Consider the following 24,498-nt stretch of genomic DNA (forward strand, 5'->3'; position numbering starts at 1 on the left):
TCCTTTGGGATCATAAGCCCCTCAGAGCTGGGATTGTAACTCCCTGGGGCTGTTCTATCTGCTTCATCCTTCTCTTTTGCCCTCTCTCTTGCTGGCCTGTTGTAGAAGGGTAGATAGAAGGCTGATGCTGCTTCTGAGGTTCCTATATCCCACATCCCTTTATTGCACCATTCTTCAGGGTCCTGGGTCCCTATATCCTGCCCCCATCCAAGTGACCGAGGAAATAGGTGAAGTAACAGCTCCCAAACAGCCCCTAGGCCTGTGGGGCAATTGCAACGAATTCTCCACCTGGGACTATAAGAGGAGAGATTAGGAAAGGGGTACCCATGAAGACCCCAAGGCTGCTGCAGACATCTGCCTGCCTACTGGCAGCATGGCATCCCCCCTGCATGGCACTCTCCTCTTCCTGCTGTTCTCCATCCATGGGGGTAAGTCTCTGTCTGTCTGTCTGCCTGTTTGCCCTCCTGCCTACCTGTTTGTCTGTCTGTCTGTCTGTCTAGCCCTAGAGAGATCAAGGCTAGTGGGTAGTAGGTGAGAGACAGTAGAAGACACAGGGAAATTCTAACCCTAGAGATCTTCTGCCAGGGCAAGTAGGAACAGTCATTTATTTATTCATTCATTCATACAAATAATATCACCCAAGGTACTTCTTAGAAGGGGATTAGTTACAGATCATAGAGCTAGGAAGTGCTTTAGAACTTGGAATAGTAGAATTGGAAGGTAGATGTATGTATGTATGGATAGATAGATAGATAGATAGATAGATAGATAGATAGATAGATAGATGGATGGATGGATGGATAGCTTGCTAGGTAGTAGGCATTAAGCACCTGCTATGAGCTGGGCACTGTGCTAAGGAGCTTAGTGAAATATAAAAAATATTTATAAATATAGAATATTAGAACTGTGAGTTTCCTTAGAATATAAAGATTAGACTGTCAGAGCTAGAAAAGATCTGATAACACAGAACCTAGAATGCTGGAATTGGAAGGGACCTCAGAGAATAGAAAATAGTAGGTCAGGAACCTGAGAATATAAAACACAAAACGTAAGACAAGGAACCTTCTAACATGGAAGGTTAGAGTCAAAGGAATATCAGAATATAGAACACAGTTTTTCAGAATAGGAAGGCAGTGGTGAACATAGAACACAGAATGTCAGAGCAGGAAGCATCTTGGAGCCTAGAACCTAGGATATTATAACTAGAAAGGCCCTTAGAATGTAGAAGCCAGGGTGTTCCAAAAGTCTAAGATTAAGACTATTGAAACACCTTGTATTAGAGACAGAGGAACTGCTAGGATAAGCAACATGAAGCATAGACTATTAAAATGGGAAAGGAAACTTAGAACATAAAATGTCAGACATAGAAGAAGGGACCTTAGGACAGAGGAAAAGGTACATCAGAGCTAGAAGAAAACTTAGAACTTACAGTGCTTTAGCAGAAAGGGCGTTTAGAAACTCAAATAAAGGCTATAGGCCTTTAGAAACTCAAATATAGAAATCTCAAAGCTGGGAGAGGTCTCAGGACACAGAACATAGAATTTCAGAGGCAGAAGCATAGAATATCAAAAGTGGAAGAACCTGAGAACTTAGGGTACAGGAAAAGATCTTAGAACATAGAAATCAGGGCTGGAAAGTGCGTTAGAATATAGAACATAGAATATTCCGGCAAGAAAGGAACTTTGAGCATAAAGCACAATATCACATGTTGGAAGGAATCACAAAACATAGAATATATAATGATAATGGTAATAATAGCTGGCATTTAGTGCTTTAAGTACTTTCAAAGTACTTTGCAAATAATATCTTAATTGATTCTGACAATAACCTTGGGTGGTAGATGCTACTGTTTTCTCCATTTTATGGATGGAGAAACTGAGGCAGGCAGAGGTTAAGTGACTTGCCCAGGGTCATACAACTAATAAGCATCTAAGTGTGGATGTGAATCCAGATTTTCTTGATTTCAAGACCAGATCTCTATCCAGTGCCTCATCTTACGTTCCTGTTAGACCAGCAAGGGGCCTTAGAACATAGAACATTGAATGTCAGAAATGAAAGGGTCTTTGTAACATAGAACTTAAATAATAATAATATGTCTAATATTCTATTAGAAAATAGAATATTAAGAACTGGGAAGGACCTTTAGACCATAGGTAGACATGATATAGTGGAGAAAGAACCAGAATTAGAATCAGAAAACCTATGTTTGATTGACAGACCCAGCACAGTGTAGCTTTGGGTTTCACTTTCTCAGCTTCCTCCTCTACAAAATGCAGCTGACAATGTTTGTATTATCTACTCCACAGAGTCTCAGATGAGATATTGTGCCTCATTTTAGTGATATTATGCCTGTGAACTAGCATTTCTACCATCCTGACTCCACTTCTTTGTCCAAGACACTCCACCACTGACCCTTAAGAAGGTCCCACTCACATAGAACGGCAAAATCACAGAGCTAGAGGGGAGGGACCCCAGAGGCCACTAAGTCCATCCCAGACTTGAGCAACAATTCCCTCCACAACACTTCCAATAGGTGGACACCCACCCTTTCCCTAAAGACCTCTAGGGAGGAGGGACCCACCATTGTCTGAAGCAATCCATTCTGCTATTGGACAGCGCTCACTGTTTCAAACCTTTCCTTACACCAAGTTTAAATCAGTTTGTCTTCAAGCCAAGAACTTTCATCCATTGTTCCTCGTTCTGTCCACTCAGGCCAAGCAGAACAAGTCCAATTTCCCACGTCTGAAGCCAGCTTTCAAATCCCCCATCCCTAACCCTAAGATTTTTCTTCTGCAGACTAAATATCCCCAGGTCTCTCAAACAGCAGACTCTCAAGGCACCTCACCATCTTGGTCACCCCCTCTTCTGGAGGCTTTCCAGCTTATCAATACTTTTCATAAATAAGACACACAGAACTGAATATGGGATTGTGGAGGTAGCCTGACCAATTGTGAGTATAGAGGAAGCTATTACTGCCCCGGTCTTGGGTGTGAGGCCTCTCTTAATTCAGATCTTAGGTCAAATTAGATTCTTCAGCTGCCATATCCCAACCTTGAATCTCACTGAGCTTGCAGGCCACTAAAGCATCATTAACTTTCTGAGGCAAATGACTCTCCAGCCATGCCTGAGCCATCCAGCTCTCAAGAAATTGATTTCTTATCCTTGAGCATAATATTTGACATATATCTCAACTAAATGTCATCTTACTAGTTTCACTCCAGTGTTTGAGCCTGTTAAGAACCTTTCAATCCTCTACTAATTTGATGAGCATGCTGCCTAGGAGACAGCTGCAGGGGTGGGGAACCTTCAGCCTTGAGGTCACATGTGGCCCTCTAGGTCCTCAAGTGCAGCCCTTTGACTGAATCCTAACTTCACAGAGCAAATCCCCTTAATAAAAGAACTTGTTCTGTGAAACCTGGACGGTCAAAAGGACTCGAGGCTGCAGGTGGTCTTCCAGACCCTCGGGTGTGGCCTTTTGACTAAGTCCAAATTTTACAGAACAAATCCTTTTATTAAGGGGATTTGTTCTGCGAAGTTTGGATTCAGTCAAAGGGCCACACTTGAGGACCTAGAGGGCCACATGTGACCTCAAGGCTGAAGGTTCCCCACCCCTGAAGGAGTGCAGTGCATAGATGCTGGGCCTGGACTCAAGAAGACTTGAGTTCAAATCTGGCCTCAGCCACTTGCTAGCTATGTGGCCTTAGACAGGTCACCTAAACTCTGCCTCAGTTTCCTCAGCTGTCAAGTGGATATCATAGTAGCCTCTACCCCCTAACCATATCGTGAGGATGAAGTTAGATTACACAGGTAAAGTGTTTTGCAAACCTTCAAGAGCTATTATTTTAGCTGTAAAACAATCCTTTTCGTCCTCCAAAGCATCCTGCACTAACCTCAGCTCATTCTGAGCATTAGCGTTCCTGACCTGTCCTTACGGGATGGCTCCTCTCTTCGTATAAATCTGTTGCCTGCCATTGCTTCCACATTTTGCGTGTGTCTTCTAAAAATCTCAGTTGTTTAGTGAGCTCCCTTTGCAGCCACATTATTCTTTTTAGACAAGTCACTCTTGTCTAAAACCGTCGCTGGATGGCTTCTCTTTCTGGGTGGTCAGCATTTCATTCTTGAGAACTTCCCTTCCTTCTTAGGCTGATTTTCCCTGTATAATTTTAGACCACAAGATCATATTAGCCCTTTCTTCAAATACTTTTAAATCTAAAATCTAGCCTGGGTACCTAGATTCTAAGTTGGAACAGTTATTACCTTCAAATCTCAGAACCTAGTTCTCTCTTGTGAGTGAGAAGAAGGTCCAGAACCTCCTCACTTTACACACACACACACACACACACCACACACACACACCCTTGCTTCCTGTGCTTTTTAAGGATGAAGCCGTGATTATACTCCCCCTGGAGAGCCAGGAGTTCAGGATGAAACTTCTGGGGAAGTACAGCCATAGGTTTTGGGATGGAGAATCCAAGAAAGATGTCAGGAGTCCAGAATTCTGAGGATTTCTGGATCTGTTACTGACTCACTGGGCAATGTCAGAGAAAATAACTACCTCTCAGAGCCGAAGGGCGGTTGGACATAGAGGATGGTGCTGACTGACAATAAGTAACAGGAGGGAGAAGGGAGAAGCTTTGTTTTTTTTTTAAACTTACTGTTTATTTTTAACATTCTTTTTTAAAAAATGTTAAATTCTGAATTCTTTTTGTCCCTCCTTCCCATTCCTACCCTACCCATTTTGAAGGCAAAAAATGTGATGACAAATATACATGTGAAATCATGCAAAATAAATGTTAGATGTGTTGCAAAACAAAATAAGAAAAATTTTGAAAGTGAAAAAATTATACTTCAATCTGCAATCAGATTCCATCAGTTTTTCTCTGGAGGTGGATAGCATCATGAGTCCTTTGGGATTGTCTTGAATCGTTGTATTGCTGAGAATAGCTAAGTCATTCACAGTCGATCATTGTATAATACTGCTACTATTGCATACAATGTTTTCCTGGTTCTGCTCACTTCACTTTGCATCAGTTTATATAAGGGGGGCTTTGTGAAGAAACAGGGATCAGGGAGAAGGGGGAATGAATGGAGCTTTTCACCCTTTTTCTGCCTTCTGACCTTGTCTCTCTGATCCCATTAGATCCAGTCCTGGGCTCAGAGATTGTGGGAGGAAGGACGGCTGTGCCTCACTCTCGCCCGTACATGGCATCTCTGCAGCAGCGTGGTGGTCACTTCTGTGGGGGGACGCTGATTCATCCTCAATTCGTGATGACTGCAGCCCACTGCTTGAGTGGCAAGTGAGTAACCAAAGGGTTTGGGGCAGAAGGCACCTGCCCCAGGGAGCAAGAGAAGAGAGAGCTCTGACAAGTAGCTCCCTATGGGAATGCAATCAGTGTATGGGGAATAGCTCTATCACCAAGGCCCATGGAGCGGGAGTAGTTAGCCCTGGGCACTCAGTGAGTTTCCTCAGCTGTAAAATGAGTTGTTTGGACTAGGTGGTTTCTAAGGAACATTCGGGTTCTAACATTCTCTGTTCTGACATTCTGTGTTCTAAGGTTCCTCTCAGCTCTGACATTCTATGTCCTAAGGCCCTTCCAGTTCCTACATCCTGTGTCTAAGGTTCCTCCCAGCTCTAATATTCTGGGTTCTAGGTGTAGCCCATTTGGCGGTTCCTCCCAGCTTTGACATAATGTGTTCAAAGGTGTCAGGGTCTCAGGAACTCTTACCCAAGGTCAGGGGATGAGTGAAGGGTTCAGAAACTCTTACCAGACACCTGTTGCTGGGCTTGTGAGACAGAGACATCAATGAAAACCCTACGATTTTTTTCTGTGCCCAAAATCTTTGGCAATTTGTGGTGAAACTCAACAGACGAGACTTCATATGATAGAAGGGAATAGGTGCTATGGAAAGACCACTTCCTCTGGGGTCAGAGCACCAGGAGTTCCAGTCCCACTCCCGATGCTCACTACTTGTGTGACCCTGGACAAGTTGCTTTTATTTTCCCTTTCTCGTCTGTAAAAGGGGGATACCGAACTCAATGTCTTCCAGTTCTAACTCTATTGAATGCTCAATTTGAAATCCGAAAGTCTGAGTTTCAGTCCCAACTGTGTTCTTAGCCAATAACATTAACCACCTAATATGGGCCAGGCATTGTGTTAAGCACATAGTAGGTGCTTTAAAAAGCTTATTGACTGACTGGCTAGACATGTGGCCTTAAGAAAAATCCCTTCTTTCTCTGGCATCCCAGGAGTCCATGATTCTGTAAGAAGAGGGAGGAAAGGAGAGAAGACTCATGGAACCCAGCCATGGGTTTTCAGAGGATCCCTGCCTCTCCCCCCAAAACCTACACTTTGCCTCACCCTCTTCCTCCCAGCTGCCCTCAAGGGTGGGAGTGGGGCCAATTAGCTAGAGATTTTAAAACTGGTCCAGGCCTGGACCCCGGCTAGTTGATCTCTACCCAGCTGGGCCTCTCCTCTGCTGTCTTCGGCCTTCATTCCAAGCTTTTCTTCCCAACCCAGGAACCCTCAGCGCGTGCAGGTGGTGCTGGGGGCTCACAACCAGCGTAGACAAGAGCCTACCCAGCAGAGATTGCAAGTCCGGAGAGTTTTTGAGAATGGCTTCAACCCTCAGACTCTGCGGAATGATATTGTAATCCTGCAGGTGTGTGATGTGAGCAGGGGCGGGGGATGGTGCCCAGGACCCACTGAGGCAAGCTCAGTGCCCTGGAGGAGGAACAGAAGAGCCAGCAGACCCAGGGATCGAATCCTGGCTCTGACACTGAGAAGCTGTGACTTTACCCTCTCAGGGCCTCGGTTTTGTCATCTGTAAAATGGTCATCGTATTACACTCCTTCCTTCTTTCCCTCCCAAAGCTGTTGAAAAGAAATAGCTTCATTAAGCAAGTGCTATAGAAATGGAAGCTAGGGTTGTTTTTTATGAGCAGAAATCAAAGCGCTATAGACAGACTCTTGACAACAATAACTCACTTTCCCATGGGGAGGGGTTGATTGAAGGTCCCCAAAGCACTTTCCTTACAACAAAGCCCTATCCACACCATACCCTTATTTCAAAGGCAGCATGTACAACAGAAAAGGCTCTGGAAAAGAGCCATTAACTAAGTCAGGACAATCAGATTACTGTCCCAGGGAGCACTGAAGTTTAGAGGGCACAACAAATTCAAAATGGTCATTTTTTTTTAAGTTGTGAAGTTTAAAAAATAATTACATTTACATTTTGGCAGCCCTTTCATTCCTTTAGCAGAGTAGAATCTAGTTGGCAAGAACTGAAGCACCATGAGGTAGCGGCTAGGGCAATGAAGTCAGGAAACCCTGGGTTCAAACCCCACCTCAGACACTTAACTAACTGTGACTCTGGGCAAGTCACATAACCTCTGTTTGCCTCAGTTTCCTCATCTACAAAATGAGAAGGTTGGACTTGATGACCTCTTGGGTACCATCTAGATCTAAATCTAAGATCCTATGAACAATTAATTTAATTAATTAAACTAATTAAATTAATTAAACTAGGAAACTACTGGATGGTCTGGCTTCCTGCTTCTCTTGTGTCATACCCACCCTTACTTCTGTCATGACAGCATAAGAGGTGAAGAATACTTTGTAGATGGCGGCCTCCTATCAGCCGCCTCGCTATGTGCTAGGGCCTCTGTCTCCCTACTATGGAGTTGTGTCCCTGAGTCTCTTCCTCCGTTGTATAAAGGGCATCTCGTCCCCACAGGGGGCTGGTGTCCTGGGTTTTCTCCCCTCCCCACCTCCCTCTCCACTCCTCCCCCTAACTATGGTGGATTTAAAGGTTCATTAATATTTCTTACACCAGGAGCCAAAAGTGTGAGTTACAGTTTTGTATGAGGTCTGGGTTCAACTGAGTTTGAATCCTGGCTTTTCTGCTCACTACCTTTTTGAGCAAATTGTTTAACTTCTCTTTGCCTCAGTTTCTTCATCTGTAAAATGAAAGGTGGCCTAGATGACCTTTAAGGTCTCTCCCAGCTAGCATAGGATCCTAAGTAGTCAGGGAAATTACAATGATTATCCTCATTTTCACAGTTGCCTTCCCTTTCCTAGTGTTGCCTTCCTCCACTGTGACATGACTGGGTCAGGGCTCCAAATCTGGGCCAGCCCTAACTGACCACTAGGCTGACCAGCTTCATCTCAGTGTTTGTTTTTGTCTCCTCCGCTCCCAGCTGGAAGGCACGGCCACCATCAATGCTAATGTTCGGGTGGCCCCACTCCCCCAGCAAGGCCAGAATGTGAGAGTTGGAACCCAGTGCCTGGCCATGGGGTGGGGGCAATTGCAGAACAACAGAGGCCCCCCTTCCCAGCTGCAGGAACTCAACGTGACCGTGGTTACCACTCGCTGCCCCTCCACCAACCTCTGTACTCTGGTACCCCGCCGCAGGGCCGGAATCTGTTTCGTAAGTCTCCCTCCACCCCAGTCTGACCCTGGTCCCCATCTCCTACACTCAAGTCCAGACCCTGTCCCAGCTCTACTCTCAGCCCCTAGCTCCTATCATGGGGCCCACCGAGGAAAACATCCAATGAGGCTGAACAAAACTCAGCACATAGGCACATAAGGGGACACAGAGGAAAGAGCCTTGGATTTGGAGTGAGCAGTTCTGGGTTAGAGTATCCACCTAGGCTTCTCTGGGAGGGGGGCACCTAGGTGGCACAGTAGACTGGGACAGATTGCTGGACATGGAGTAAGGAGGACCAGAGTTCAAATCCTATCTCAGACACTTACTGGCTTAGAGCTTAGGCAACTCACTTAACTTCCCTCAGCTCAATTTCCTCATCTGTAAAATAGGGATAGTAACAGTAACACTTACCTCCCATGGTTGTTCTGAGGCTCAAATGTAAAGTGCTCAGCACAGTACCCGGTGCTCAGTAGATGTTCTATGAATGTTCATTCTCTTCACCCTACAGTGAGGGGGGTGGACCAGATGAGCTCTAAAGGGCTCTTCCATCAAGGGTGAGTAAGACTAGGGAGCCAGAGGGTCTCAGAATTAGGTGGGAGAGGACTAGCATTCTGGAGCTCCCAGGCCTTGGAGAGGCCTATCAGATCAAAGAGAGAAGCAAGAATCTGGGCTGAATGTTGGGGATGGGGGTGGAGGCTTATGAAGTAGGAGGGAGACAGCTCATTGAGGTGGAAAGCCCTCTAAATTTGCAATCAAGAGACCTAGGTTCAAATCCCATTTCTGCTAGTTGGGAACTACCTGACCCTAGGCAGGCAACCTCAGTTTCCTCATCTCTAAAGTGGACATAACAATACCTCGGCTTTTAGAGCTGGAGACCTTCAGCACATAACTGAATACAACTGTTTATTAAGCATCTGCTATGTACCAGTCACAAAGACAAAGACAAAAAACAAAACACAGAATGGGAATATTGGTAAAGTGCTCAGCGCAGTCATTGCCTGGCCCATAGTAGGAGCTATAGAAACTCTTATTTCTAAATCCAATCTCCGACCAGACACTTAACACTTACTAGCTGTGTGACCCTGGGCAAGTCACTTAACCCCAATTGCCTAAAAACAAAACAAAACAAAAAATAGGTAGAGTAATTTGGGGGTGGGAGGAGCGCCAACAACCAAGACAAGAGAAGCCTTCTGATGGAGGAGGCACCTACCCTGGGCCTTAGGGAGACTCTTCTTTACACATTTTCTCAGCTATAAAATAAGGAGAGGGAGGAGATGGTCTCTAGTCCCTTCCATCTCTAAGCACTATGACCCTAAGAGATCCCTCTAGCTTGGAGATCAGGGAAGGCTTCCTGGAAGAGATACCCTCTGAGCTGGGCCTTAACAGATGGGGAAGATGTGGGTAGCCAGGGATATATGGACGTGGGATGGGGGCCTCTGGGAAAGAATAGGGCTGGGTTGAAGCAGAATGGGGCGGGGGTGAATTTGAGAGGGAGAAAGGATGCATGTTGTTGGACAACTCAAACCAAAGTCAGTAGTCTTTGAGGATCAAGCTAGGAGGGGCCCTTATCAATGCTGGGGATCAGGGTCGAGGGGAGCAGAGGAAGGTGGGAAGTGAGCTCAGTGTCTCTCCTCAGCTCTTCCCCAAACTTGGCCAACTCTTTGTCTTCTCCAGGGAGACTCTGGGGGACCCTTGGTATGTAATGGAATAGTCTATGGTATTGACTCCTTCATTCGAGGAGGCTGTGGCTCCGGCTTCTACCCTGACGCCTTTGCCCGGGTCTCCCAATACATCCAGTGGATTAACTCCATCCTTCAGCGTCACACAGGCTATGCCCAGCGGTCCTGGAGAAGGACAGCCACAGGAAGACAGAAGCTTTTCTAATCCACTTATCTTCTCCCCACCATGCTGCTGCATTCCTGTGTATACTTTCCCATACCACATATGGAACAATAAAATTGTCTTTCAATTATCTTCTCCAGCTGGCATTTGAAAGTTCTACAGTGAATTTCTTCTCCCAAAGTATGCATGCTGTCACCAGGTGGCAGTCAAGTCAAAGTGGTCTGAGCCTAAGGTGGGCTTCTGAGATTCCTCAGTTTTTCTATGGAAATAGTCCTCTCACTATTAGGATGAAGAGGTCTATTATTAAATAGCACAGAACCTCAGAGGTCATGGAGTCCAACCTCTACCTAAACAAGATTATTCTCTATATTATTTCTGGTAAATAATTATCTGACCTACACTTGAAGACTTTTAGGAATCATATTTTAGTCTACCCTAGATGCTTTGGGGATTCAGAGTTCTCCACAGAAAAGGCAGATCAGTCAATGATGCAAGAAATAAGGAGCCTTTAGCTGGCCCCTTTTTAACTTATGTAAGGGAAAGTGTGAGGTTTAACTTATACAGAAAAAAAAATCTTACTGGGCACAAATATGTCAGAGACAAATTTAATTCAATTCTAATCATGGTAACTTAGAGAGGGAAGAATCTAAAAAGGGCAGAGTTTCCCCAAGCCTTTGAATATCTCTTTGTCCAACCATTGGCACATACAGTTTTATAGGATACAAGAAGAAAGACAAAATTCCATAAACAAGATAAAAGGGGCATGCAAAATGTAGTTAACAATTTAGAGTCTAACAATACAACAAGTCATTTGACTGGCCCACCCTAGAGAAACATTTTCCTAAAAATCATTTAATCCTTACTGAACCATGCCTAAGGGTTCTCCTTTCACCCTAGTCAAAGGTCAACTCAAGAGATAATTCTATTGATTTAATCAATTAAAAGACATGGTATGTTTTTCAGCCATGTCTGACTCTTTCTTCATGACCTCATTTGGGGTTTTCTTGGCAAAGATACTGAAGCCATCCCCAGCTCATTTTACAGATGAGGAATTAAGGAAAACAGGGTTAAGTGACTTTCCCAGGGTCACACAGCTAGTAAGTGTCTGAGGCCAAATTTGAACTCAGAAAGAGGAGTTCTTCCTGACTTCAGACCCAGCACTCTATCCACTGTGCCACCTAGCTGCCACTGTTCTTAGTATGATACTTACCCTAATCAATTTCTGGAAGGACTCCTTCTTGGACTGATAAAGCCTATGCTTTTAGAAACCAGTTAGGCTTTCCATAAGAATTATGCACAAAGGACTTTAGGCCTGGACACTATCCTCTGCATTGTCGTTTATTCAAGGGAACACTGATTAGATCTTCCATTTTAATGGGAACAAGGGCACTGAAATCAGATTATTCCTTATTATCTCTAAAGGAGGGAAAAGGGGTGTTTAGTAAGCTTCCACATCTAGTGTTATCTGGAATGGGCTCCCAAGTATACACCTAGATCAGTCACCAGAGAAGAGACAAGGATAGAATAGATTTTCCCCAAATGAGGTAATGATGGGGTGCTTGGGCGCCTGTACTTAGACCCCACTTCCAAGATCATATTTCTCCCTCGCCTCAGAAACACTATCCCTGACAGTTTCCCTCCAGCCCAAGGACCCTGTCTCTCGCAATGACTCATGAGTGGGTCTAGTGAGGCAAACTATCTCTCTGTTACAAGAACAAACTGACTTCTGTAGAATTTCCCTTGTACTATCTTGTATCAACAGAACTTATCAAGTACTGATGCCCACGGTTACCATATACAATCCAGAAGTCAAGCTACAGATGTCAACTCCTGATGCTATCTTGTTTCAGACATAACAGACCAAAAATGCACCCTTTAGGAATCCTCTTTTCTCCCCCCTCCCCTCAATTTCCAGTAGTGAATGATGTAGTTGTATGTTATCACCTAATTAGCATACTTACCACATGATTCACTACTTTTCCTATATAAGCTTTAGCATCATTCCTGTTAGGTTGCAAGGTCCCTAAGGAACGCTGCCCACCATGACAGGTTCCTTGAGAACCAAAGAAATCAAAGAAAAAAGAAAGGGATCTATGATTAAATAATTGAGGAAACAAAAGTTTAAGCTTCTGAGCATATCAATTCATTAAGCAATGCATGCCAATTGCATAACAAATCAGGACCAGGCCTCCTTAGCTTGGCACTGGACCTTCAAATACTAGACAGATTTTTATGCATTAAAATAAAGCAATTAACAGGATATAAACCAGCATATGAGATTAGGTTATATGATTTCCAATTGGAGGAAAGATTAGGGGTTTTCTGAGTTGGGAGGGGGAGAAAAAAAGTGCAATTCTAAGAAATCAGAAAAAGCGGTGTCCCACTGACCCCCAAGTGTCTGTATTTAATCAAAGGAACAAGGAAACAGTAACTGATTGACCAATATGAGGCCAGTTTTCAGATGAGACAAATGGGTTGCTTGAGATGTATAATTGTGAGAAAACTCCTTGCACATCCTTTGGATCTGACTGGGCTTCTGACCAGCATGACCTAGGTCCTTAGTTAAGGGTCTCTAAGCAACAGGTAGAAGTGGTACAGCTTCCCAGACACATAGAGTTAAGTTCAAACAATGTAATAAAGCTTTCTCATAAGGCAGAAATTGGATTAGACCCATCAATGAATAGACAGGGAACTGAGCCAGATCCAGAATGGAGTTACAAGATGAAGTCATTGTGATTCACTCAATTCCCACACCTGAGAGCAGGGACTGATTTTTTTTTTACCTTTCTTATATCCCTAGCACTTAGCAAAGTGCCTGACATACAGTAGGTGTTTAGTAAATGCTTGTTGGCTAAACTGACTATTACATCTTCATTCTTTGGATTTGTGGCTTATCATTGCACTGACCAGAACTCTACAGTCTTTCAAAGTGGTTTTTCTCTGTAATGTTGTTATCATCATAATTGTTCTTTTAGTTCTCACTTCACTCTGCATCCACTCATCAATTTACAGAGATCTTCTCAGCTTCCTCTGAAATTATCCATTTTGTCATTTCCTATGGCACAAAAATATTCCATTACATCCATATGCTCTTAAAGGTTGCCGGAAGAAATATCAATAGTCTCAGATATGCAGACGATACTACTCTGATGGCAGAAAGGGAAGAAGAATTAAGAAGCCTCTCGATGAGGGTGAAAGCGAAGAGTGTAAAAGCACCAAGATCTTGGCAACTGGTCCCATCATTCCTGGCAAATAGAGGGAGAAGAAACGGAAGCAGTGTCAGAATTTATATTCTGGGACTCAAATGGCAACTGCAGCCATGAAATTAAAAGATGCTTGCTCCTTGGAAGGAAAGCTGTACCGAATACCAAAAAACAGAAACAATCACCTTGTCAACAAAGCTTTGTGTAGTCAGAGGTATGGTTTTTCCAGTAGTAATGTATGATTGTGAGAGTTGGACTATAAGGAAAGCTGATTGCCATAGAACTGATGCCTTCAAATTGTGGTACTGGAGGGGCAGCTAGGTGGCGCAGTGAATAGAGCACTGGCCCTGGAGTTAGGAGGATCTGAGTTCAAATATGACATCAGACACTTGACACTTACTAGCTGTGTGACCCTGGGCAAGTCACTTAACCCCACTGCCTAGTCAAAAAAAAAATTGTGGTACCGGAGAAGACTTTGAGAGTTTCTTGGACAGCAAGGAGATCAAATCAGTCGATACTTAAAGAAATTAACTTAGACTATTGGAAGGTCAAATACTGAAGCTGAAGTTTAAATACTTTGTCCACATAATGAGAAGACGGGACTCATTGAAAAAGACCCTGATGCTGGGAAAGATCAAAGGCAAAAGGAAAAGGGGATGGCAGAGGATGGGATGGATAGATGGTGTCATGGGAACAATGAACTTGAACTTGGACAGACTTTGAAAGATAGTGGAGGATAGAAGGGCCTGGCATGCTCTGGTCCATGGGGGTCACAAAGAATAGGACACACTGAACAATAGCAACCATACTCCATGATTTGTTTCACCACTCCCTAGTAGCAGAACACCTTAATTTCTAGTTTTGGGCTGCTATGATAAGAACTGGTATAAATAATTTTGTACATAGTGATCTGTGGGAATATTAAGAAAGGATGAGTGTTGAGAAAAGTCCATTCAATCTGGCAATTAAAAGATCATTGGCAATGTTGGGAGGGCAGTTTTAATTGAATGATAAGGTAAGAAGTCAGACTTTAGAGAATTAAGAAAAGAATGAAAGGAAAGGAAGTAGAGCCATTGATTATAGATAACCATCTCAAGTTTAGCCACAGAAGGGAGGAAGGATATCGGGCCTGGGAATTAGTGGGGATGAATAGATGGACACCACTGACCTTATGGTAAAGAGGCAATGAATTCAAAATGCAGAAAAATAAATACCTTTTTTGGACTTAGCTAATGTGGAAGTGGGTGCTAGGTGGTACCATACAGCACAGAGTGCTAGGCCTGGAGTCAAGAAGATTCATCTTCCTGAGTTCAAATCCAGCTTCAGACACTTACTAGCTGTGTGACCCTGGGCAAGTCACTTAATTTCTCATTAACTTAGTTTCCTCATCTGTAAAATGGGGATAATAATAGCTCCTACATCCCAGGGTGGTTGTGAGCATCAAATAAGAAAATATTTGTAAAGTGCTTAGCACAGTGCATGACACATTGTAGATGCTATAGAAATGCTTATTCCCTTCCCTATATTTTGAGGACTTCATTTTGGGGGGAATTTGGAGGTTTTGCTCACTTGGGCTTTTTTGCTCACCTGGGGAGTTGGGGGAGATAATGGAAGGGGCAGATTACATTTTTTTAAATGCTTAATTGAAAAAACAGAAACAATAATAATAAACTATTTTTTTAAAACAAGGCAATGATTATATCTACTCTAAGTTTTCTCTTCTCCAGATTAAACCTCCTCAACTCTCTAACTGATCCTTGTGTTGTTTTTTTTTCCACATCTCCTCACCATCCGTGTCACGCTTTCCTGGCCCAGAGCCCTGCCTAAAATTTAACCCCAGGAATGGGGACAATACTCCAGATGGCGTCTGAAGAGGGGAAAACCCGAGAGACATGAGCCAGACACAGATACATACTTCAGGGCACAAGTAGGAACACACTGTTGAGAGGTCGAGCCATCCTCTGTCAATACACTCCCTACACTCTAGCCTCTAATCTCTGCCCTCCTCCGTATCAGTGAGAAGACAGTTCACAAGAAGTCACATCTCCACATCTGCCTCAGGCAGGGAGAGGCTCCTCCTTTGGGAGGAAGGTCCTGATCTTCTCTGGGGTCCCAGTCTCATCCTGGTATGAGGAGAGGGTTCCCCTTGGATTTTGGAAACTGGGTCTCCCATCTGACACTCTACAATGCAATGGAGAGGCCACTGGACTGGGAAGCAGGAGACCTGGTCGTGACCTTGTGTGGCTTTGAGCAAGTCACTGTAATTCTCTGGCTCTCAGCTTCTCCCCGGGAGATCAGAGCTGTCCTGCATCTCATTACTTAGAGACCAGGCTCTCTTTGCTTCCCAAAGTAATAAAGAAGTTCTGAGTTAATGAGAACCAGCTCTTCTTCCTCCAACTTTTTCTGTAACTCTTTCTGTCTGTCTCTTTATAATGGATGCATGAACGTCAGGGCTGGAATGGACTTTGGAGCATTGATCCCCAGGTTGGACGGATAGGCTCAGAAAAGGGAAGAGATTTTCCCAAGGTCACATAACAAGCTGGGACTTAACTACAGGGAAGGTTTGGGAGGAGAGATCACCAAGGGAGGAGGTTAAGGAAAAGGTGAAGAGAACTCCCTTTTTCTCCACTAATTTGTGGAGTGAAAAAGTGAAAAATCCTGGGCCTAGAGTCTAGAAATTCAAATCCAGCCTCAGACACTTACTAGCTTTGTGACCCTGGCCAAGTCCCTTCACCTTCACCCGCCTCAGTTCCCTCATCTGTAAAATGGGGATAATAACAATAACATCTACCGCCCAGAGCTGTTGTGAGAATTAAATGAGATAATCATTGTAAAGTGCTTGTCCCAGTGCCTGGCACATAACAAATACCAGAAATGTTAGCTCTTATAATTATTAATAATAGGAAAGGGAGGAGGAAGACAGCACGGTATAATGGAAATTACACTGGATTTGGAGTCAGAGGGTGAGTTTGAATCATGGCTCTGCTGCTTACTAGCTGTGTGTTTTCTTTAGCTCCTCCCCTCTCTGGACCTCAGTTTCCTCATCTGTAAAATAAGGCAATTAGACCAGATCATCCTCAAGCTCACTTCCAGCCAAGAGTATACTGACAAATGTTTAACAAGTAGCTCTCCGAGAATCTTTTTAAAAAGGAAAGAGGGGGGCAGCTAGGTGGCACAGCGGATAGAGCACCGGCCCTGAAATCAGGAGGACCTGAGTTCAAATCCGGCCTCAGACCAAACACTTGACACTTACTAGCTGTGTGACCTTGGGCAAGTCATTTAACCTCCATTGCCTAAAAATAAAGGAAACAGGACCCCTTTTAAGTTTAACTACATTATTTACATTTTCTCCCTCACTTTCTTAAATTTAGACAAACAACAAAACAATAAATCGAGTCCTGATTTGTAGCATTTGCTAGTTTCCTAGGTATAAGTGTCCATATTGAAAATTTAACAATCAGCTCTCACCCTTTTGGGCCGGCTCCAGAAACCCACTGCTTCTAGATCTAGATCTCATGACTATGAGGGAGGGGAACGGTGGGGAAGCAGAGGGAGTAGAACAAGGATATTATTATCTATGGGCCTGGTTTTCATATTTGTTATTCAGTCATTTTTCAGTTGTGTCACACTCTTCATGACCCCTGTGGGATTTTCTTGGCAGAGATACTGGAGTGGTTTGCCATTTCCTTCTAGAACTCACTTTACAGATGAGGAAACTGAGGCAAACAGGGTGAAGTGGCTTGCCCAGGGTCACACAGCTAGTCAATGTCTGAGGCCAGATTTGAACTCAGGAAGAAAAGTCTTCCTGACTCCAGGCTGGGCACTCGCTTTATCCACGGTGTCACCTAGCTGCCCTGAGCCACTTAGCTGCTGTAGGTCTGGGGGAGATTGGAAAAGCTAAAGCTAAACTTGACTGTGGGGTGGGAGGGTGGGAAGAACGGGGAAAGGGGAGGGGGGAGGGAGAAGAAAGAAGGGAGGAGAGAAGGGAGGGGAAAGGCAGTGGAGGAGGTACAGAGGAGGAGAGAGAGGGAAGGAGGGGAAGGAGTGGGTCTCCACGTGCTCTCAGCAGATCCCAGGCCCTGGCATCCACCCCCCCTGCTCAGGTCATCCCAGGTTCTTGTGTTTCTCTCCACAGTCCCTCAATGACTGAGGCTCCAGATGTGTACTTCCCCTACCCCCCGCCCCCAGATGCTTTTGCCAAGTCCTTCTTCTTAGGAAATCATGGACTTTCTTTCCTACAGTCCTGGGCCCTGTTCCAGGCCGAAGCCTGCTAGATCCCCAGGACCCGCCCCATGTCAACATTAGCCTTCATAAAGGCCCAGTCCCTGTTCCTGCTCTCTGAGCTTTGAGGGCAGGAGAGGCACAATGGTGATGCCTTGCGCGCGGCTGGCAGCTCTGCTCCTCCTGGGGGTGGCAGCCTGTGGTGAGTAAGGTGGGCCTCAGGGCTGCTCCCTCACCCCAGCAAGCCAACAGAAGCAGCTGGGTGCCGTGGAAAGAGCCTCAGACTCTAGTCAGGAGATCCAGGGCCTAGGCTCAGCGCTACCTTAAACTGCTGTGTGACCCTGGGTCAGTGGCATCAGGCAGATGGTAGGGGCCAGGCTAGAACCTGTTTCCGGCTGTAGGGTTCTGTGATTCTCGAAACTGAGCCCCCAGCTGGGTGGGTGGGTGGGTGGGTGAGAAATGTCCTGGACTCAGAGGCAGGATCTGGGTAACTGATTCTTTCAGTGTGACTTTGAGCAAGTCACTCCCCTTGTCTGAGACTCAGTTTGCTCACCTGTAAGATGAAATTAGGGGACAGCTAGGTGGTACAGTGGATAGAGCACCAGCCCTGAAGTCAGGAGGACCTGAGTTCAAATCCAGCCTCAGACCAAACACTTGACATTTAATGAGCTGCGTGAGCCTGGGCAAGTTACTTAACCCCAATTGCCTAAAAAGAAAAAGAAAAAAGAAAAGATGAAATTAGTAATAGTCCTCAAGGCTATGGTGAGGAAAGAACATTGTATACCTTAAAAAAAAAAAAAAAGACCCAAACCTCCAAAAAGAGCTCTGGACCACAGGGTGGGGGTGTTTAGTTCTCTTGAATTTAACAAATGTCCACTATGGGAGGAGGCCCTGTGCTATGGCTAAGAAACTGAAAAAGAGCACATTTTACCCCCAAGGAGCATACAGGGACTTATTGTCATCCATGGACAGTAAGGTGATACAGCGGATAGAGCCCTGGACCTGGAGCCAGGAAGACCTGAATTCAAATCTGGTCTCAGATATTTACTAGCTGTGTGACCCTGGGCAAGTCATTGAATTGCTGTCTGCCTCAGTTTCCTCATCTGTAAAATGGGCATAATAACAGGCCCTTCCTATCCTGTTGCGAGAATCAGATGTGATATTTGTAAAAGCACTTTGCAAACCCTATGTGTTTGCTATTAATTTGCTATGTGTTTGCCCTAATAGCTATTTAGCCATCATTGTGGTAAGTGTACAGATAACTATGATACAAGGGAGCATGAGACCAGTGCAAAGAAGAAATCCAAACGGAAGCTCTGTGAGAAGCTGGAGGAGGGAAAGGCCCTTCTTACTGGTTCAAGTCCAAAGAGGCTTGAGAGAGCAAGACCTGAGCTGGGCCGTGAAGGGAGACAAGGGATTCTGAAAGGGGGAGCTGAGAAGGGAGTGCATTCCAAGCATGGAAGGTTAGGAATGTGGAAGGAGGGGACTGGTCAACAGAGTGCCCTGCCTGGCTGCAACATGGAGCTCTCCCAGGGGAAATCAGGCTCGGGGCCAGAGCTCCTCGAGTACATCCCCTTTATTTTACAGATGGGGAAACTGAGGCACAGGGTATCATGGGATTCTTAGAAATTAGCAAGTCCAGGGGCAGCTAGGTGGCACTGTGGATAGAGCACTGGCCCTGGAGTCAGGAGGACCTGAGTTCAAATCCAGCCTCAGACACATAATACTTCCTAGCTGTGTGACTCTGGGAAAGTCACTTAACCCCAATTGCCTCACTAAAAAAAAAAATAAAATTAGCAAAGTCCAGGCTTAGATTCTTAAAATCTAGCCACTGCTCAGATTCTTAGAATCTAGCCAATACCTCACAGACTCTCAGATTCCTCAAGATTCTGCCCAATATGATGGATGTTCTAACAAACCTTGTCTTTAGCTGAAAAAAAAAAAGAAATTACAAGTCCATCCCCTTTATTTTACAGGTGAGGAAACTGAGGCACACAGAGTATCATGGATAGATCTAGCTATGGAAGGGACCTTGGAGGTTATATGGACCCTCCCTCTCATTTTACAGGTGGAAAAGAGCTCTGGATTGGCACTCAGAGGGCCTGGGTTCAAATCCCCAGCTCTGCCACTTACCCCACTATCTGACGGTGGGCAGGTTATTTAGCCTGCCTGGGCCTCAGTTTCCTCATGTATAAAATAAAATGAAATAGCTTCTGAGGTCCTTTCCGGATTTAGAGCTAGAGGCCCATGATATTCTTTGGCCTCCAAGTTTTCCCTAATGTTGCCCAATAGTGCAGGTATGAAGAGAGAGTCAGGCTCCAGAGAGGGGGAGATTCTCTCAAAATCTGGAAAAGTTAGGGCCAGGCATGAGGGAAGGGGTGTCCTGCCTGTGTACTAGCTGTTCCCCAGGCTCCTCCCCTCAGTTCAAGTGCTATCTTCTCTGTTGAGCCTTTCCTGATCCCTCCACCTGGTCTAGAAGCCCTCCCTTCCTTGGATTCAAACACCCAATCTTTATCTCTTTTTTAAAAAAATTATTTATTTTTTTGGTTAGGCAATGGGGTTAAGTGACTTGCCCAGGGTCACACAGCTGCTAAGTGTTATATGTCTGAGGCTGGATTTGAACTCAGGTCCTTCTGACTCCAGGACCGGTGCTCTATCCACTGTACCACCTAGCTGCCCCAAGAGAGGATTTTCTTTTCTTTTCTTTTCTTAATTTTTTAAAATATTTATTTATTTATTTATTTTAGGCAATTAGGGTTAAGTGAGTTGTCCAGGGTCACACAGCTAGTAAGTGTCAGGTCTGAGGCCGGATTTGAACTCAGGTCCTCCTGACTCCAGGGCTGGTGCTCTATCCACTGCACCCAATCTTTACCTTGTACTAGTTCTATACATACTCCAACATGTATATGTCATCTCTCTTAATGGAACGCAAACTCCTTAAGATTAGGGATTGTTTCATTTTTTGTCTTTATCCCTAGTGAACAGCACAGTACTTGGCATACAGTAGGGGCTTAACAAATGCTTGCTGGTTGGCTGGCCGATGGAGGCAGGAGGCAGTAAGCCCCAACCCAGCTGCTTCCCCTCACAGACAGACCTCTTGTCTCCCCAGCTGCCCGCCCACGAGGAAGGATTCTAGGGGGCAGGGAAGCCGTACCCCACCTCCGACCATACATGGCATCCATTCAGGTAGACGGGAGGCACCTGTGTGGGGGCTTCCTCCTGAATGAGTGGTGGGTGCTGAGTGCTGCACACTGTGTGGAGGAGATGTGAGTTTGGGGGGCAGAGGTGGGGCTGGTCTGTAGGAGTAGGGATGGACTAGGGAGATGGGTGGAGGACAGGACAGAGAAAGAAAGTAAGATTGAGAAGGCTGAGATGGGAGGAAAGTGGAAGAAGCAGGGAATGGGTGTCAGGGAGCTGGGGGGAAATAGGATCCCAGGAAAAGCACAGGCTTCCTTCTGGTCACTGTCTTCTCCTCCTCGAATTCCCTCCCCATCCCCCCCAATTCCCCTATTGACTTAGAAAGGGCCAGCATGGGCATAGGCAAGCAGTGAGTGGGTAATGAAGGGAAACATGAGTGAGGTCACCTACATCTACAACTTCCAAACCCTTCTTTAGATCACCAGGGGCAACTGTCCAGGTGCTGCTGGGAGCTCACTCCTTGTCCCAGCCAGAACCTTCCAAGCATCTCTATGAGGTCCGAAACCTCTTTCCACACCCGGACAGTAACCATGACAACATCCACCATGACATTCTTCTCATCCAGGTCAGTAGGACCCCTTCCCCCCCACTGCCACCGCTACCTCTGCTAGAAAAGCCCAGGGGCTCTGTTTTCACTGGGGATCTCAAAGTACATAAATTACCTAGCCCTTCTCCTTCCCCTCCCCTGGAGAGTGGGTATGAATGCTTCTCCAGGAATCGGTACACCTAAGTTTTTAAGAGATTTCAAAGCACTGAATTTTCCCTCTTAAAATCCCTAGTTGTGCTTCCCCCCCCAACCAAAGGTCAACTGGAGAGCCACCTCCTATCTCCTTTTCCTGATCCTTCTCCATCTCAGCTTCCAGAACCTCCCCCCCAAATTGCTTTGTGTGGACTTCGTATGTACCAGTGTTAGTACACGTTGTCTCTTCCGATAGATTACAAGCCTTTAGAAGGCAACCTGTCCCATAATAAGCCCTTATTAAAGGTTTGCCTGCTTAAAACATGAGATAGGGGTACTCAGCCCAAGCTCTTAAGCCTGCGATGGCCTAGAGCACGCGGTGCTTTGAGCAACTCAGCCTAACGTCATTCCTTTCTGTTAGGAAAGCTGTTTGGTGCTTTGAGATCCTCAACATCTGGCCTCGGTCCCCTCTGCTCCAGCTAGCACAGACATAGAGGGGTGGGGAGCTGGAGGCGAAGGGGGTGGGCGCAGGGATGGGGCTCTGAGGATGGATTTCCAAGCCTCCCTTCCTCCTCCGCACCCCCAGCTGGCTGAGAAGGCGACCCTGGGCCCCGCGGTGCAGCCCCTCCGGTACCAGAGGGAGGCCAGGGATGTAGCTGGAGGCACGCTCTGCTCGGTGGCCGGCTGGGGCATCACCAGCCACGCGGGCCGGAAGCCGGACCGACTGCAGCAGGTCGAACTGCCCATCATGGACCGGGCCGTCTGCAATCAGCGTATCTACTACGACAATGACATCACCGACAAGTTGATCTGTGCTGAAAGCCGCAAGAAGGATGCTTGTAGGGTAAGAGACTGGGGGAGGGGCCTTGAAGTGGGGGCGGGGAGTCGTGGTGGAGGGGGGCTGGTGGTGGATGGAGTCTTGATGTGGGGCGGGGCCGGGTTAATAGGGTGGGCCATGGGAGAGGTTGGGGGAGGCCTGGGCCATTCGTATGCGGGCTTTGGCTGCTGGAGGAGCAACCTTGGATGATGGAAACTGACCTGGAAGATGGGAGTGTAGGGCCTGGGTCCAGGTCTGGGTCTGGGTCCGGGTCTGGGTCTGGGTCTGGGAGGTGGGGCCTTTAGAGCAGGGGAGGGCTTTGGGAGAAATGAGGGACTTTGGGTGGAGTCTTTGTTGGCACGAGGCCTGGGTGAGGGGCTAAGATAGTCTGGATCCCCCCCAGCCTGGCCTCTCCTGATAGGCTTTCTCATGTAAACCCATAGGGTGACTCTGGGGGCCCCCTTGTCTGCAATGGGGTGGCTGAAGGCATCGTGACATCGGGCTCCCGAGTGTGCGGGAACTGGAAGAAGCCGGGCATCTACACTAAGATTGCCAGCTATGTGGACTGGATCGATAGTGTCCTCGCCTCTGCGTCCTGAGGGTCCCTATGACTCCTGGGCAGGAAGGGCACCTAGCAGATGTAAGGGCCCCCTGCCCCTAGGTGTCAGCTTCAGTCTCTGAGGATCTCAAAGCACCTCTATAAAGCTGATTGGCCTTGGAGCCCCTTGGCATAAAATGCCCTCCTCTTTAGGGAGATCCAAGAGAGAGAGATGAGCTCGGAAAGGAGGTGGGATTGATTACCAGGGCCCCAGATCCCCAGTTATGGGATGGGGAGGGGGGGACTCAATAAAGGGGACTTTCAATAAAGCTTTCGATACAAAATCATCACTTTAGCCTCTTCTATTCCAGGGGATCAAGGGGCACAGAGGAGAAGAAGGAGGTTAAATGGAGAGAGTGGGGTGGACAGATTTGCTGCCTCTGGGTAGAGCTGGAGAACATTAGAACTGGAAATGACTAAGGTTTTCTCATAGAACATAGAGCAGGGAAGGATGTTTGAACAGAAAATGTCAGGGCTGGGAGGGCCCTTAGAACACAGACTGTCAGAGCTGGGAGAGCCCCTAGAACACAGAATGTCAGAGCTGGGAGGGCCCCGAGAACACAGAGTGTCAGAGCTGGGAAGGCCCTTAGAACACAGGATGTCAGAACTGGGGGGGTGGTCCTTAGAACAGAGAATATCATTGGGCAGAGTCCTGGAAATGACCTAGTCCAACCTATTCATTTCAGATGAGAGAAGAGTCGTTTCATTTTATTTCTCTTTCGGCATTGGGCGGGGGGGGGGGGGTGCGGGGAATGTTGAGGCACAGGGCACAATTGCACTTTTATACTAGAGTGGAAAGAATCCTGAAGCGGAAGCAGGAGACCTAGGTTCTACCCTATGTCCTGGGCCTGAATCTCTGTTACTTTGGGCCTGACTTCCTTTCTCTGGACTTCTGTTTCTTCTTCTTCTCTAAAATGAAGGTTTGGGGGGCAGCTAGGTGATACAGTGGATAGAACACTGGCCCTGGATTCAGGAGGACCTGAGTTCAAATCCGTCCTCAGAAACACAATAACACTTACTAGCTGTGTGACCCTGGGCAAGTCATTTAACCCCATTGCCTAACCAAAAACTAAAATAAAATAAAATGAAGGTTTGGGACTAGATGGTGTTTATTAAAATCCTTCCCTGCACTTTTGGTGGTTCAAAATTTTGTATGTAAATTATCCTTCCCCCTTTTCCTCACTTTGGGCAGGGAGAGAGAAGTTACCCAGGGAGCTAAAAGATGACAGGGAGGCTTTTTCATTGGCTAACAGTGTGCTTGGTCTTCCTCATGGATGCACCTGGCATTTCCTTGATTCAGTCATCATAGGATGGCTTTCTGGTGCAGACTGAGTAAGGGTAAATCCTTCTGCCTGGGGTTGAAGGCCCTTCACAGTCTGATCATCTCTAGCCGCTCTGCCCCCTCTATGTTCATCTCATATTCCTGCCCTCCAGTCAATCTATACCTCAGCTAGACTGGATCAATCCCCATTGTAGTAGATATGCCTACACTCTCCCATCTCCTTGCCTTTGC

At 46.1% G+C, this 24,498-nt stretch overlaps 2 protein-coding genes and 1 long non-coding RNA gene across 3 annotated transcripts; 2 read left to right on the forward strand and 1 right to left on the reverse strand.

The window, feature by feature from the left end:
• The first annotated feature begins 308 nt into the window (after positions 1–308).
• On the forward strand, positions 309–10,415 carry LOC110196241 (neutrophil elastase). The gene is made up of 5 exons (XM_020969414.2): positions 309–428; positions 5,141–5,297; positions 6,519–6,660; positions 8,197–8,427; positions 10,102–10,415. The coding sequence occupies exons 1-5, from the start codon at positions 374–376 to the stop codon at positions 10,309–10,311; spliced, it is 795 nt and encodes a 264-aa protein (XP_020825073.1). The 5' UTR covers positions 309–373; the 3' UTR covers positions 10,312–10,415.
• LOC144457096 (uncharacterized) lies at positions 6,657–18,381 on the reverse strand. Its single transcript, XR_013486431.1, has 3 exons — positions 18,247–18,381; positions 8,839–8,929; positions 6,657–6,871 (listed from the first exon to the last, which is right to left on the reverse strand). It is a non-coding gene; the product is annotated as an uncharacterized LOC144457096 (long non-coding RNA).
• On the forward strand, positions 17,786–23,272 carry CFD (complement factor D). The gene is made up of 5 exons (XM_020969415.2): positions 17,786–17,895; positions 20,803–20,959; positions 21,309–21,456; positions 22,157–22,414; positions 22,831–23,272. The coding sequence occupies exons 1-5, from the start codon at positions 17,838–17,840 to the stop codon at positions 22,984–22,986; spliced, it is 777 nt and encodes a 258-aa protein (XP_020825074.1). The 5' UTR covers positions 17,786–17,837; the 3' UTR covers positions 22,987–23,272.
• The last annotated feature ends 1,226 nt before the right edge of the window (positions 23,273–24,498 follow it).

The sequence above is a fragment of the Phascolarctos cinereus genome, unplaced genomic scaffold (genome assembly GCF_003287225.1).
Source record: "Phascolarctos cinereus isolate Bilbo 61053 unplaced genomic scaffold, phaCin_HiC Scaffold_4;HRSCAF=312, whole genome shotgun sequence".
Taxonomy (NCBI): domain Eukaryota; kingdom Metazoa; phylum Chordata; class Mammalia; order Diprotodontia; family Phascolarctidae; genus Phascolarctos; species Phascolarctos cinereus.

Excerpts from the sequence above, each read along its gene's own strand:
- LOC110196241 (XM_020969414.2), top strand. The coding sequence starts at position 374 with ATGGCATCCCCCCTGCATGGCACTCTCCTCTTCCTGCTGTTCTCCATC. Across the intron at positions 429-5,140 it reads GCTGTTCTCCATCCATGGGG|ATCCAGTCCTGGGCTCAGAG; the intron begins GTAAGTCTCTGT and ends TGATCCCATTAG. Across the intron at positions 6,661-8,196 it reads ATGATATTGTAATCCTGCAG|CTGGAAGGCACGGCCACCAT; the intron begins GTGTGTGATGTG and ends CTCCGCTCCCAG.
- CFD (XM_020969415.2), top strand. The coding sequence starts at position 17,838 with ATGGTGATGCCTTGCGCGCGGCTGGCAGCTCTGCTCCTCCTGGGGGTG. Across the intron at positions 17,896-20,802 it reads CCTGGGGGTGGCAGCCTGTG|CTGCCCGCCCACGAGGAAGG; the intron begins GTGAGTAAGGTG and ends TTGTCTCCCCAG. Across the intron at positions 20,960-21,308 it reads GCACACTGTGTGGAGGAGAT|ATCACCAGGGGCAACTGTCC; the intron begins GTGAGTTTGGGG and ends ACCCTTCTTTAG.